Source organism: Giraffa tippelskirchi, chromosome 13 (genome assembly GCF_054371585.1).
Source record: "Giraffa tippelskirchi isolate mGirTip1 chromosome 13, T2T-mGirTip1v1.2.pri, whole genome shotgun sequence".
NCBI classification, from domain to species: Eukaryota; Metazoa; Chordata; class Mammalia; order Artiodactyla; family Giraffidae; genus Giraffa; species Giraffa tippelskirchi.
The window spans coordinates 32,137,085-32,153,531 of record NC_137287.1 but is presented as its reverse complement, the minus strand read 5'-3'; the positions used below and the strand labels follow the sequence as shown (position 1 = coordinate 32,153,531).

The 16,447-nt window shown below is 36.5% G+C and overlaps 1 protein-coding gene and 1 long non-coding RNA gene across 40 annotated transcripts in view; one reads left to right on the top strand and one right to left on the bottom strand.

The window, feature by feature from the left end:
* The window catches only part of ATF7IP2 (activating transcription factor 7 interacting protein 2), a 69,980-nt gene that overhangs the window by 43,882 nt on the left and 9,651 nt on the right, over positions 1–16,447 (top strand). For 19 of the 39 annotated variants that reach the window (XM_081559255.1, XM_081559270.1, XM_081559265.1 and 16 more), the window contains 3 exons: positions 12,779–12,849; positions 13,882–13,943; positions 14,381–14,450. In XM_081559255.1, the coding sequence (XP_081415381.1) occupies positions 12,779–12,849; positions 13,882–13,943; positions 14,381–14,450 (203 nt within the window). Of the gene's footprint in view, positions 1–7,486; positions 7,697–12,778; positions 12,850–13,881; positions 13,944–14,380; positions 14,451–16,447 lie in introns of all 39 variants that reach the window. The other 20 variants (XM_081559241.1, XM_081559251.1, XM_081559248.1 and 17 more) reach the window with 2 other exon arrangements.
* On the bottom strand, positions 5,005–10,541 carry LOC145532985 (uncharacterized). The gene is made up of 2 exons (XR_014073740.1): positions 10,187–10,541; positions 5,005–6,218 (listed from the first exon to the last, which is right to left on the bottom strand). It is a non-coding gene; the product is annotated as an uncharacterized LOC145532985 (long non-coding RNA).

Genomic DNA, 16,447 nt, shown 5'->3' with positions numbered 1-16,447 from the left:
CTAGAGAAAGCCGTGAGACTTTATAATTGTTTCTTCTGATACCTCAGGTGTTGAAGGAATTAGTGTCACTTCTAACTTTCTGTGTCTATAGTAATGGTTCAATTTAGAAGTTTAAGTATTTTCTTTTTAGAATGTGAAGAAAAAAGGCAGTAACAGCTGAGCCAGAAAACTCATAGAAGAGAAGGCTTGTGAACCAGAATATGTATCTGATGAAAAAGGAACTTGCTTAAATAGGAAGAAAATGCCTTTATATGCAATCATTTCCAAAGATAAAAAGCATCATGGTCTAAGGCACCCAAGAACAGACCACTTCACCAGTGTTGATGCAATGAAACATTAATATTGTCTAAAAAATAAGCCTTACATTGAATTTCATATGAAGAAATGTTTGCAGAGATACAAAGGAGAAAATAGTAGTTACCAGCCATAGTATAAAACTTTACACTGTTTTTCATGTGCTCCTTCCTACTCATTATTAATACTTATTTAATCTTACATTTATTACATATCTCTCTTTAACCAAGTTTCCTGCCACCAAAACACTCAGCTAGTAAATAAATGGCAGAGCCAGGATTTAGACCCAGACAGTTTTAGACTCCAGATCCCTTCTGTTAGGCTACTTTATTGTAACATTACCTGGAGAATTTTAATTACTAATTTTAGACACAGAAGTTTTTCTCCAAGGTAGAATATAAGTAGAAACATAGGTGCATCTAGAAGACCATGAAAATCATCAGTGTCCACAGTTTCCCTCCCAGATATGGTTTCTTAAAGAGCCATCACTGGAACCAGTTAGTGGAACAGTTACATATGAAAGTTACATATCATTAAATGCTTGTGGAATTCCAGTCTTTAGTGGAATTCATTTAGATGTATAGATGAATTTCTCAAGCATTAGCAACTTTACATGTACTCACAATTTTTAAAATAATATTGACATATATTACCTACTGAAAAGTGCACAAGTAGTAAATGTATAGCTTTGACAAAGTAAACATATTTTGAAAATATCACCCAGATGAAAAAAACAACAGTGGCATGTGTTCTGCCTCACACCAGTCACCAGCCCCACCCTTACCGCACTGACATCAGTAAACATCATCCTAACTTCTAACCCCATGTATTGTTTTTGTTTCCTTTTCACCTTTATATAATGGAATCATACTTAATGAACTCTAATTTCTTGCCTCTTTTGCCCAAATTTATGTGTTGAGAGATTCATCCATGCTGTTGCTTAGCAACAATGATTTGATCATTTTTATTGCTATATAATGTCCATCACATGAATATACCACAACTTACTCCATTCACAACTCTTGATGGACATCTAAGTTATTTGCAGATGGGAAAATTATGATTAGTGCTGCTCTGAACATTCTTTTGCATGTCTGTTGGTGAATATGTGTGTGTGTGTATATCTATATATATCTATATATGTACACATATATTTCTGTTGGACCTTTGATTGTAAGTGGAATTGTTGGTAGGTCCTAGAATATGTATATTCTCAGGTTTGATACTACTAAACACTTTGCCAAAGAAGTTGTATCAAGTTACACTCCCAATGAGAGTGTATGAGCTGTTTGTTGTTCCATGTCCTTGCCAACACTTGATGTTATCTGCGCTTTTCACTTTAGCCTCACTGGTATGTTTACAGTGTCACTTACGAGCATGCCTTGTTTCATCATGCTTTGCTTTATTTTGCTTCACAGATACTATGTTTGTTTCTTTTACACATTGAAGGTTCATGGCAGCCCTGCATCAGATAAGTCTATTGGCACTATTTTTCTAATAGCATTTGCTCACTTTGTGTCTTTGTGTCACATTTTGGCAGTTCTCACAATATTTCATGCTGCTACTTTCCCATTATTAAATTATATTGTCATGGTGATTTGTAATCAGTGATCTTTGATATTACTGTTCTATTTGTTTTGGGTTGCCACAAACCATACTCATATACGACATCAAACTTAATAAATATGTGCATTCTGACTGCTCCGCTGACCCCCATCTATCTCCCTCTTCTTCGGCCTTCCTACTGCCTGAGATTTAACAATATTGAAATTAGGCTAATGAATAACCCTGCAATGGCCTCGTAAGTGTTGAAGTGAAAAGAAGACCCACATGTCTCTCACTTGTAAGTCAAAGGCTAGAAATGATTAAGCTTAATAAGGAGGGCATGTTGGAAACTTTGAGATGGGCAGAAAACTAGGCCTCTTGAACCAAATAGTTGGCCAAGCTGTGAATGATGAATGCAAAGAAGTTCTCGAAGGAAATTAAACGTGCTACTCCAGAGCACGTGAATGACAAGAAAGAAACAACCTTATTGCTGATATAGAGAAAGTTTTAAAGGCCTGGATAAGATCAACCAGAACATTCGCTTAAGCCAAAGCCTAACCCAGAGCAAGGCTCTAACTTCAATTCTATGAAGGATTAGAGTGATGATGAGGAAGCTGCAGAAAAAATGTTTCAGAGGTTGGTTCATGAGGTTTAAGGGAAAAAAACCATATCCATAACATAAAAGTGTGAGGTTAAGCATCAAGTGCTGATGTAGAAGTTGCAGAAAACTATCCAGAAGATCTGCCAAAGATAATTAATGAAGGTGGTAACATTAAACAAAAGTGTAGATGAAACCATCTTATTTTGCAGGATGACATGTAGGACTTTCATAACAGAGAAGTCAATGTCTGGCTTCAGAATTTCAAAGGACATTGGGACATCCTTGGTGGTCCAGGGGCTAAGATTCCAACCTCCCAGTGCAGGGGGTTCAGGTTTGATCCCTGGTCAGGCAGCTAGATCCCACATGCCACAACTAAGTTTGCATGTTGCAACTAAAAGATCCTGCATGCTGCAATGAAGATTGAAGATCCCAAGTTCTGTTACTAAAACACAGCGCAACCTACTTAATTTTTAAAAGTCTGACCTCCTTGGGCCCTGACTTTAAAAAAAAAAAATTCAAAGGACAAGCTAACTCTCTTTTTGAAGGCTAATGTAGCTGGTGACTTTTAAATTGAAGCCAGTGCTCATTTACCCTTCCAAAAATCTCAGGGCTCCTAAGAAGTATGCTAAATCTACTTTGCTTATGCTGTATAAGTAGAGCAACAATGGCTGGCTGACAGCATACCCAGGCTTAAATTACTGAATATTTTACTCAACTGAATGTTTGAGACCTACTGCTCAGAAAAAACTTTCCTCTCAAAATTACTGCTCATTGACAATGCACCTGGCCACCCAAGAGCTCTGATGGAGATGTACAGTGGGATTAATGTTGTTTTCATGCCTGCTAACAGAACATCTTTTCTGCAGCCCATGGATCAGGAGTAATTTCAACTTTCAATTTTATTATTTTAAATATTTTGTATAGCTATTGCTGCTATAGATAGTGATTCCTGCAATGGATCTGAGCAAAGTAATTTGAAAACTTCCTGGAAAGAAATTACCATTCTAGATAGATTAAGAACATTCATGATTCATGACAAGAAGTCAAAAGGTCAACATTAACAGAAGTTTGGAGGAGGTTGATTCTAAATTTCATGGATGGCTTTGAGGGGTTCAGGACTTCAGTGGAGGAAGTAACGGTAAATGTGGTGGAATAGCAAGAGAAGCGGAGCCTGAAGATGACTGAATTGCTGCAATCTCATTGTAACCTTTGATGGACAGAGAAATTGGTTTCTTGATGGAGATCCTGTGAAGACTGTTGAAGGGACAACAAAGGATTTAGAATATCACATAAACTTAGTTGATAAAGCAGTGACTAAGTCTGAGAAGATTGACTCCAATTTTTAAAGAAGTTTTTCTGTGGATAAAATGCTAATGCTATAGAAACACCAGTCGCTTTGTGATGGGATGAGTTAATTCATGCAGCAGATTTAACTGTTATCTTAAGAAATTGCCATAGCCACCCCAGCCTTCAGCAACTCCCACCACACTGATCGGTCAGCAGCCATCAACATCGACACAAGATCATCCATCAGCAAAAAGATTACAACTTACTGAAGGCACACATGATGGGTTAGCATCTTTGGGCAATTAAGTATTTTTAAATAAAGGTATGTACATTATTTTTTTAGACATAATGCTTTTACACACTTAATACTACTGTGTAATATATAGCACAGTATAGTATAGTAAACATAACTTTTATATGCACTGGGAAATCAAAAAAATTCATGTGATCCACTTTATTGAGTTATTTGCTTAATATTATTATGGTCTGGAATCAGACATGCAATATCTCTGTGGTATGCCTGTATTCGTTTTAATTGTTTCCTTCTAATAATGAAATTAAATACTTTTTTATGTTTGGTAGTAATTTGGGTAACTTCCTTCATTAAGTTTCTCCAAGACTTGTATATTTTCCTTTTGAGTTGCCTGTCTTAAATTTTCAGTTAGATTTATTTACCAAGAATATCTTTTCCCTTTCTAATTTTACCACTTTTCCAGGCAAGAATACTGGAGTGGGTAGCCATTCCCTTCTCCAGGCTTAGAAACTTTCCTGGATTTTGAGCTTTTCAGATTTTCCTGACCCAGAGATCAAACCTGGTTCTCCTGCATTGCAGGCAGAATATTATTTTTCTGATAAATGTTCCATCTGGTTTTAACTATTTTCTCTATCTTTCCTCAATAGTTTTAAAACTAACTTTCATAGTTTTTTTTTATGTCCTTGTTTTATAACTCCAGTATCACAATCATCTGTGTATATGTTTTTCTCTCAGTTACCAGTCATTTGATTCTGTCAGTGTACTTGATAATTTCTGAAGAATTGTTGAGGCTCTGGATAATATCTTCCTATAGACAAGATTTATTCTGTCCTCTGGCAGATAGAGTAGGGCCTGGTCACCTAGTCTGCTCAGAGAAGGGTATAAATTCAGGCCTGTTACTTTGATTAGTCTCCTAATACATCGAGTTCACTCTGACTTGGAAGACGTAGCCCTTGGTGGATTCCAGCTGAAAGCTTGTAGTGTTCACTAGGGCCTCTCCTCTTTGGTGGCTTCTAAATCTTTACCTTACCTCCCCAAACCAAAATTTCAATGAGATTGACAGAAATTTTACTCTGCTTTTTAAAGTCTTTCTGCTTAATGTCTTAGACTCTTAAACAATGTCATGTTTGATCTCCTGTAGCAGCAAATAAAGATACTAAAAACATTAGAGATATTAAATGAAGCATTTTGAGCTTGAGAAGAGAGTTTTGTCTGTAGTGTAATGAATATCTGAAAAGAGTGGCTTATAGTTTTTTGTAGTTAGGCAACAGAATTAATACAGCTATTAGTCTTCCATACACTATATGACTAGTAGAAAAAAATATATACAAGATAAACTTTGTAAGTTTTGTTAGAGACCAGAAATGACTAGAAGAGTAAAATATCATTGATAAAAAATTTGGATCTGAACATTTTTTATTTATTGAACTTAGAAATAATCTCTTTTGTCAGAATCTCTTATTGATAATTTTGATATAAAAATTATTCAATTAAATCTGGGTTTAAAAGTGTACTTGAGAAACAGTTGATTTCACAAAAGTGGAAATCACTGTATGGAGAAACATCTCCTGTTCATTAAGTATTAACTGCTAAAGGAATTGTTCTTTTGTTGTAAACATCCAGAAGACTCGACCAAAGAAAAAAAGTGTGTTCAGACATTGTTCAACAAGGAACACAAGACTATGATCCCTGTGAGAAAGGAAACAAATGAAATGCACCAAACAATTGTGCCAACTCTGCCTGGAGGCATTTTCTAAGTTGAAAAACGGGTGGGAGGAGCCCAAACAGCCTGCCTGGTCTTGGTACCTTTAGATCAGATATTGGAGAATCTGAATTACCTAGAAGTTTTGAGGCAGAACAATGAAGAAGAGGTAATTGCATAAAGGCAGAACTCAAGTCTGCAAAGGGAACCCATCAAATCATTGGCTGGTCACAGATCTATATAAGCAAAGAATAGAAAAATGAGAGGGTTGGGTAAGAACTAATGTAAGGAAGAGGGCTAGACATTTTCTGGTGATTGCAAAGAGCTGGGAACATTTTTTTTTTCTCACTGGCTATAGTGAAGAGACTTAAATGGAACAACAGGTCAAGTTCTTGGACTTCTATAGCTGTAGTGGGCTAAATTAGTCCTAGACTAAAAGACTGCAATGGACCTATCCCAACAAGCTAAAAGGACTCAAAGGAGTCAAACTAATCCTCAGTAATTTAACTTTATGTGAGAATAAAGTCCAACACACTCTGATGGAATGAAACATCATACAACAGTGTAAATTTTACAGTGTCTGACATCTGCTAGAAAATTACTAGGCATGCAAAATATGAAAAATATAACCCATAACAAGGAGAAAACCAAAATGATAGAAACAGGCCTAGAATTAACATGGTTGATGGGTTTACCATATAACAACATAAAATAGCAATTATCAGTGCTGCTGCTACTAAGTCGCTTCAGTTGTGTCCAACTCTGTGCGACCCCATAGACAGCAGCCCACCAGGGTCCGCCGTCCCTGGGATTCTTCAGGCAAGAATACTGGAGTGGGTTGCCATTTCCTTCAGTGCATGAAAGTGAAAAGTGAAAGTGAAGTTGCTCAGTCATGTCCAACTCTTAGCGACCCCATAGACTGTAGCCTTCCAGGCTCCTCCATCCATGGAATTTTCCAATTATCACTATATATTCTTCATATCCAACAATATAGAGCAAAATGTCAACATGACAAGAGAAATGGAAGATATAAAAAAATGCAAATGTACTTCTAGAGATGAGAAAGACTAAATTGAAAAGTACATTGGATAGGATTAATAACAGATAACTACTGACTTTTTAAGAATCAGTGAAATATCATTAGAAACTGTTCAAACAAAAGCATGAGGAGAAAAAGTACAGAGCATGAGAAACTTGAATAGTATCAATCAGTCTAATATATGTATATCATTGTAGTCATCACTAGGCGGGGGGGGGGGGCAGGAAAATACATCTAAAATTTTTCCAAATTTGATGAAAATTCTAAACCCATAAATAGAAAGGAACAAAAGTTAACAAACCTAAGAAGAAGCAAAAGGAAAGCACATCGTTACCAGGTTGCTAAAAATCAGTGTTGACAAGGAAATCTTAAAAGCAGCCAGAGAGAAAAGACACATTACATGGAAAGGAACAAAAACAGGATGTGGGTTCTCAAACTTTAAAGAGGTTGAAAACAAGACATCTCTAAAGTACTGAAGTGGAGTGACATCTCTAGTTGATTAAGAGAGAAACTGTCTCAGTTTCTGCAGTTCTACACTCAGTGAAAATATCTTTCAGACGTGTACAAGAAAAACTTTTTCACACTAAAAAAAAAAAAGTGAAAATACATCAGCAGCAGACCTGAACTACAGGAGTGTAAAGGAGCTTAGTCGGGTAGAAGGAAAATAATACCAGATGGAAAATAGGATGTATGCAAAGGTAAAGTAATGAAGAGTGCTAGAAGTTATAAATATGTGGATAAATATATTTTATTGTGTTTCTATAGAGAGTACCTATCTATGTATGCTCAGTCATGGACTATATCCTGCCAGACTTCTCTGTCCATGAAATTTTCCAGACAAGAATACCGTAGTGGATTGCCGTTTCCTGCTCTAGGGGATCTTCTTGACCCACGGATCGAACCCACATCTCCTGCATCTCCTGCATTGGTGGACAGATTGTTTACCACTGCTCCACCTGGGGAGCCCCGTATAAGGTCTGTGTCTGTGTATGCTGCTGCTGCTGCTAAGTCGCTTCAGTCGTGTCCGACTCGGTGCGACCCTGTAGACGGCAGCCCACCAGGCTCCACTGTCCCTGGGATTCTCCAGGCAAGAATACTAGAGTGGGTTGCCATATCCTTCTCCAGTGCATGAAAGTGAAAAGTGAAAGTGAAGTTGCTCAGTCGTGTCCGACTCTTAGTGACCCCATGAACTGTAGCCTACCAGGCTCCTCCGTCCATGGGATTTTCCAGGCAAGAGGACTGGAGTGGGGTGCCATTGCCTTCTCCGATGTCTGTGTATATACCACACTATTCCTCTGTACTATGCAGTGTGTGTATATATGTTATATGTAATGCTGTTTTCTTATAGTATTTCTATATGCAGGCAATAAACAATTTAAAATTTTAAATTAATGCCACTTATGAATATAATATCATCAAAGAAGGTGATATTCATAGGAGTAAATTACCAGAATATATATACATAAGACCTAACTTCAGAACTACAAAGTAGACTTCAGATTTCTGGTCTAGCATGTGAGGTGTCATCACTCCATGCTAACAAGTAAAAAGCTGAACCAACTGAAAAAAATTAACCACTCATCTCTGATCCACCATAGAAGTAAGGTCATTGAGCAAACTACTGCCCCTCAAATTGGAGAGAGAAACGGAGAATCAAAACATCCTGGAACGGGATCAGAAACCTCCACGGCAACCACTGCTGGAGTAGGGAAACCCAAATTGTAATTGCTGAAGGCTCAGAGTAGATAAATCTCAGTTAAAAACTCCAAGGCAGGAGGAAGGGGGGGTCGGTGTCCTGGTATTGGAGAAGGCACAGTTTTGTGAGTTTTACCTATGCGAGCTCTACTGATCTTCACTGGAAAAAAATGCTTTCATGCTTCCAGCAATGGGCAAGGTAGAAAGCTTTTGAATAGGCCTGCCCTCAGGAGACACTATTACCAGAGATGAACCTACCTGGGGGAAAGAAAACATGGAACATGTGCTCCCTTCAGCATTACACATGGAGGAAGAGAAATAGCCAACTCCAGCCCCCTCTGGCCATCCTGTCCCACCTAAGAGGGCTGTGGGGACAGAGACGCACTAGTGAATTTCACATTCTAGGGGCACAGGCTCACTAAAAGGCCTACTCATAGGAAAAGTAGAGTGCCTCCTCTTCCCGCACATTTTACCACTGCATTACTGAAGGCCTGTTTACCATAGTCATTACTGAAGGCCTGTTTACCATAGTTCCTTTTAACCAGTACATCATGTCTACCTTTCAACAACAATATGACCAGACTAAAAAGCAAAAACACAATTTGAAGACACAGAACGAGCATCAGAACCAGTTTCAGATATGGCAGGAATGTTCAAATTATCAGACCAGGAATTTTTTAGAAACTATGATTAATGTACTTTAACGGAAAGAGACAAAATCCAAGAACTGGTAATATAAACAGAGAGATAGAAATTCTAAGAAAAATGCTTGAGATAAAAACTACTGACAGAATTGAAGAAAGCCTTTTATGGGCTTATTAGTTAGACATTGCTGAGAAAAGCAGTGACGGACTTTAATAATATGACTAAGAGGAAAAAAAAAAAAAAAGACAAAACAGTAACAACCCAGAATATCCAGGAGCTCAGGATGCCTACTACAAAGGGAGTTACATATGCATAATGGGAATTCCAGAAGGAAGAAAGAAAGGAACAAAAGCAATGTTTGAAGTAACAGTGACTAAGAATTTCTCCCAAATAAACGTTAGAGACCAAACCACAGATCCAGGGAGCTCAGAGAACACCAAGCAGGATAAATACCAAACACATACACCTAAACATAATTTAAACTTCAGAAAATGGAAGCTATCTTGAAAGCCAAGGAAAAAGCACCTTATCTATAGAGGAGCTAAGGCAAGAGTTACATCAACTTCTTTAAACTATACAAACAATAAGAAAGAGTGAAGTATTTCAAGTGTTATGAGAACATTTACCAACCTAAAATACTTTGCACTGTGGACATATCCTTCAAAGGTGAAGGAGAGATAGACTTTCTCAGACAAACAAAAATTTAGGGTATTAGTTGCCAGTAGATCTGCTTTACAGGAAATGTTAAAAATTCTTCATAGAGAAGGAAAATGGTAAGTCAGAAAATCAGATATACATAAAGAAAAGGAATAAGTAAACATAAAGTAGAACCTTTTAGTTTTCTTCTTAGTTGATTTAACTGACAAGAGTTTGCTCAGATTAATAGCAACAGTATATTTGATTGTGTATGCATCTGTGTGCTCGTTAACACACTTACTCTAAGTGAAATGAATGGCAGCAGTGATTCAAGGAACAGAAAGAAGAATTAGGACTATTTTATTATTAAAAGGTACTTGTAGGGGCTTTATCAGTGACTCAACAGATAAGAATCTGCCTGCCGTGCAGGAGACTTGGGTTCAATTCCTGGGTCGGGAAGATCCCCTGGAGGAGGAAATGGCAACCCACTCCAGTATTCTTGTTGGGAAATTCCATGGACAGAAGAGCCTGATGAGCTACAGTTAATGGGGTTGCAAAGAGTCGGATGTAGCTGAGTACGAAGGTACTTCTTGTGAAGCAGTGTAGTATTTATTTGACAGCTGACTTGGATTAGTTGTCAATGTGTGTTGCAAACTCTAGGGCAGTCACTAATTACAATAGTATAGTATGCTAAAAAAGAGAAAATAGAATCATATAAAATGTAGTTTTATTCATAATTGCCAAAACTTGCCCCAGGATGTCCTTCCATAAGTGAATGGGTAAACAAATGTGGTACATTCAGACAATAGAATACTATTTAGTGCTAAAAAAAAAAAAAAAAAATGAGCCATCAAGCTATGAAAAGACATTGAGGAAACTTAAATGTATATTAGTAAGTGAAAGAAGCCAATCTGAGAAAGCTGTATACTGATGATTTCAGCTACATGACATTCTAGAAAAGGTAAAACTATGGAGATAGTAAGAAATCAAATGTTGCCAGAAGTTAGTAGGGAGGGATGAATAGGCAAAGCACAGGGGATTTGGGGGCAGTGAAACTATTTTATATTATACCGTAATGGTGGATACCTGTCATTATACATTTGTCAAGATCCATAGAACATCCTAACACTAAGAGTAAATGCTACTGTGGTACTTCCCTGGTGGTCCAGCGGCTGACTCTGTGCTCCCAGTGCAGGGGCCCCGGGTTCGATCCCTGGTCAAGGAACCAGATCCCACATGTCACAACGAAGAGTGCAGCGCCTATACCGCAGCTGGAAGTCCTGCATGCCACAACGAAAGATCCCTGTGCCACAACTAAGACCCCGTACAGCCAAATAGTTTTAAAGAGAGTGAATGCTATTGTAAACTATGAACTTTGGCGATAATGGTAATGTTAGCGTAGTTTCATCAGTTGTAACAGGAGTACCACTGTGGTACAGGATTTTGTGGGAGATTGTGTGTGGGAGGGGTTAGGGGGTATATGGGAAAACACTGTACTTTCTACTCAACTTTACTATAAATGTAAAACTGCTGTTGGAAAAGTTATTTAGTAATTTTTAAATGTACACAATATTAACGAGACCGATTAAAGGAGGTATAAATATATAGTGAGATGCCATGTTTACAAATCAGAAAATTCATTGTTGATGTCACTTCACCCAGATTGTTCTATATATTTAATGCACTCTTAATCAAAATCTTGGCTTCCTTTTCTGTAGAAAGTAACAAATGGATCCAAAACTTGTGTGAAATGTTTCCTTGGTGCCTCAGTGGTCAAGAATCTGCCTGCCAGTGCAGGAGACAATGGGTTCAATCCCTTGTGCAGGAAGATCGCACATGCCACAGAGCAACTAAGCCCATACATACACCACAGATATTGAGCCTGTGCTCTGGAGCCCAGGAGCCACAACTGCTATGCCCATGTGCTTGTGAAGCCCACATACTGTAGGGCCTGTGCTCCACAGCAATGAGACACCCACACACCACAACCAGAGAAAAGCCTGTACAGCATTGAAGACCCAGCACAACCAAAAATAAACTAACAACAACAAAAAAAACCACCTTGTGTGAAATGCAAAAGAGAAGATGAAAACAGTGTTATAAAAGAATAACATTGGAAGAAAGACATACACTACCTGAGTTCAACTTACTGTGAAGCTATAAGAGTTAAGAGAAGGGTGTTGGCATGAGGAAAGAAATATAAATCAATGGACAAATTAGAGTATGCGGAGAGTCCATTGGTTTTCAATGAAGTTGCCAAAGTAATATAATAGGGAAGAGGTTGTCTTTTCAACAAGTGTTGCTGGAGTAACCAGTGGGGAAAAGTGAACCTCTTACAGCATATACAAAAATAACTTGACTCAGACCAAACAGCAAAGCTGAGAATTAAAAGCATCTATAAGAAAATGACACAATCTTGTATACCAGTCACGTGAAATTCATGTAGCAAATTAAATCGGCTTACTGAAATTTGCATTAAGATTTTCTTAACAAAAATTACGATTTTAAATGTCAGATTCAAAAAAGTGCAGTCAGAGTAAAATGGAGAAGACAGACTTCTGACTCAGAATATTCTGTAACCATAATCAGCATCATTTATCATCCTTTCCTCAGTTTCTTAATGTGTGGTAACTGTTGCTACTATAGTGATATAATGTAAAGTAGTGGCAGAATTAATTTTTTAATATATTTTTTATACTTCTCCATCTGTAACAAAGAATTTGTTTCTTTTATACATTGTTTCATTTTCATGAAGGCATATATGTGTGCTAGAGTGACATTTGTATATTTTGTACATGTACAGATATCATATACTTATAGATTATACATTTGGCTTTATTGTAAATGAATCTCTCCTAAATTTTAAGGATCTCTACTAAATTCATTGTATATCATGAACTTTTGATTATATAAATAATTGGCTATACCCAGGGTTTCTTGGGTACTTGGTTAATCATCTTCATTCTGACTACCCCCACCAGTTGTTAGATTAAAACATATCAGTTATGAAATGGTAAAATGGAATAATTAATAACCATTTTGCTTATCTCAACATAATAATACATGTTTGTTTCATTTTAGTAACGATGATGTCCTATTGATTTCTGTGGAAAGTCCTAATTTGACAACTCCAGTTACATCAAATCCAACAGGTATCTTAAGTTGATTAAAATATGATCTGTCAAATCAGAAAGCCTCAAATCAGTATTTGTTTAAAATAGAATTGAAAATTCTGCTCTCAAAAAATGTTTAATTTATATCTGTGATTAACCTGAATAAATCAGTTGATTGTTTAATTAAGTTGAGGTTCTTTTTAACCTTGTGTTAATCAATTTATGGCCTTTTCTTTCTTGTTGTTTCTTTACTTGTGTTGCATGGCTTTACAAATTATAAAATTACTTACCTTTCATATCTGTTATTTGTACTTGTTTGTTCTGGTCTTATTGGTGGTAGTGATGTACTTAGAATTTAAAGTTTGGCTAATCTTTGATTTTTTTTTAACTTAAAAAAAATAACACCTATGTTACTCTTTAGAGTTTCTCATCATACTTAGGTAAAAATCTTTAACCTTAGATGCCCAATCAATTTCCTTTCCCTTAAAATAGCTGTCTTGTTGGCTCATAATTTCTTCTTCAAAATTCCCCATTTCATTTTCATTTTTAGTATATATTAGAGAATTTAATTTGCATCTTATTTTCAGAAAACTTTATCTCACTTACACAACTATTTAATTGCCCTCATGATTTGGGCTGTTAAGATTGTAAATCAGATACTTAAGGGATATTACGCATTTATCTGATGCCTTTACTGGTTCTATGAAGCATCCTCTTCAGCCATTGCAGGTGGTCTAATCTAAAGATACTATAAATAAAAAAATATATATATACATTTCCAAGTTTATTTCCTCAAATAAACAGTAGTTTACAGATGGATACTCAAAAAAGAGTTACTAATATAGTTGTAAAGGTACCAAAGGACAAAACCTTTTGAACCAAAATTAGATTTTGCTTTTTTTGGACTGGTTTGTTGGTCTTTGGAATAAGTCACTTGAGTTACAATTTTTTATGATTATATAATGGTTAGTTAGCATCCCCATTATTCTTTAAGCATTTGTATATTATAAGGTCCATAAATACTTAATAGTTAGTAAACTTGTCAAATGTTCATATTTTAATTTCTTTCAGCTACTGGAAAAATTACATCAGGAAATTCTAACAATTCAGCTGATGCTGAAAAGAGAGCTATGGTAGGTAGTAAACATTGTCTCTGAATATTGTTTATTTGAATATGTTAGTTCTAGGAACTTTAGTGTTGCTACATATTGGATGACTCATCTATGTTATTCATTCTTTGGGAAAGTCATTTTCTGAGAAATTAATATCTGACTAGTTAGCATGACCAGGTTCCAGTCCAGCTTAAACATTAAAAAGCAAACAGCTAGTGATAAACATGTTTCACAGCCGTATTTATTACCAGATTAATTCATTTAGACTCTCCTTAGTCATCCTCACAGAAACTGGTAGTATTTTACAAGCTTCTCTTTCATAGTAGAGTTGAACTAAACCGTAAAACTTAAAGAATGTTCAATCTCTAGCTTATAAATGGTGATTTGAAATAACGTGTTTTATTTTTAAAAATACGTTTTCTGTTGAGGCAAAATCTTATTTTTTAACAACTTTCCAGGCTATAGAGAAGAAGAAACATGATTCTGTGATTGATCTGACGAAAGAAGGCCTGTCAAACTGCAACAAAGGTAAAAGATTTTTCTTTTTCAAGAAAGTGGGAAAGGGTAACAACTCAAAATACATTTGACCCATTTATGAAGTTTTTTGTGTGTGTTAGTATACATTAATTTTATTGTGTAGATTTATGGAGCTGCCACTACAATCAAATTATACAACTGTTACATCACTCCCAAGGTTCCCTCATACTACCTGTAAGGGTTTTTCAGGGTTTTTGCCCAGTCCCTAAATCCTGGCACGGAGAAGGCAATGGCACCCCACTCCAGTACTCTTGCCTGGGAAACCCCATGGACGGAGGAGCCTGGTAGGCTACAGCCCATGGGGTCTCGAAGAGTCAGACACGACTGAGCGACTTCACTTTCACTTTTCGCTTTCATGCACTGGAGAAGGAAATGGCAACCCACTCCAATATTCTTGCCTGGAGATTCCCAGGGACGAAGGAGCCTGGTGGGCTGCCGTCTATGGGGTCGCACAGAGTCGGACATGACTAAAGCAACTTAGCAGCAGCAGCAAATCCTGGCAACCACTAATCTGTTCCTCACTACTGTATTATTGTGTGAATGTTATATAAATGTGATATATGTATCCTTCTTTCACTCAGCATAATTTCCCCCAAGGGTCATCCAGGTTGTTGAGCAAGTATTCCTTTTTATTGCTGAGTAGTAGTCCATGGTGTGAATGTGTAGTAATTTATGCATTCACTCATCTAGGTTGCCTGGGGCTATTGGAAATCTCTATTTTACCTGTGAGACACACCTGTTCTCTTTAAACAATAGTGGCTATGAGAGGATGCTAGGGCATAACATGAAAATGTGACAGCAGTGCCCTCTTTCTCATATTTAAACTAAAAGAAGTAAAATACAGTGTCCTAGGGCTGCTAATCAGTTACAAGTTTTCATCTCTTAAATTACACTTGTGTGTTTATGGTACTGTTTTGATGAAATATTTGAATTCCACTTGTTAGGATTGGTAAATTATGTAATACTTAAAAACTGAGATTACTATAGGAACTATACAGTCCAGTTCATTTTCCCATCACAACTGTGGATCCAAAGGTTGGAACCATTGAAAGCTTTAGGAACTTCATGATAGAATCAAAAAACCCTTCAGTTTCCAATTTCAAAAAGATTAAAATGAATTGGAGTCCATAATGAATCTGGTTATATTTTTGTCTTTAGGGTAAAATCCAAATTCCCTAACAAGATAATATAGAATTCTTTTATTAAGTATCTTTAAATTTTTTTTTTTAATTTTTAAATGGTAGATAATTGCTTTTTAATGCTGTGTTGGTTTCTGCCATACAGCAAATCAGCCATAAGTATACATATGTCCCCTCCCTCTTGAAAGTTCCTCTCATCCTATACAGAATGTTTAATGACTTAGACCTTGAAAACTTTTTTAGCTTTATCTTCTACAAATTCCTTCCCTTTGCCTTAATAGCGTCTCAGTAGGTAGTGCTGCATCTCTCCTTGCCATCACTACATACGCTGTTCTCTCTGCCAGGAATGCTTTCCTCTCTGTACCTCCCCAGGCTTGTCTGATGACCCCACTTCTCATACTTTAATATATTCAGTTTAGACACTTGTGCTGAACTATTCCTTCCAGGCAGAAATTGGCAATCTTTGCTCTCCTTACCCTTGGTATTTTGTGTATGCCTATATTATACTTTTATTTTTCTGTTCTATAATTGTTTCTGCACATACCTGTCTTCCTAAAAAGACTTAATATTCTTTGCAGCAACTTTAATGTTTTTATTAATCTGTGTATTTTCATCTTTTTAGCATAGTGCTTGGCACACAGTATACTTTTCCCCAAAAAATGTTGAATAAATACAGATTTTGCATTAAATAGTTTTAAAAGAAATTTAAGTTTATATACTGTGAACAGGATTGTAAATTAATTTTTCTGGAAGACATTTTGTTACATCAAAACTTCACAAATATGCAAGCCTTGTGACTCAATTCTTTGAATAATTATCTGAAAAGCCTAAAGTATAGAGGAAATATGA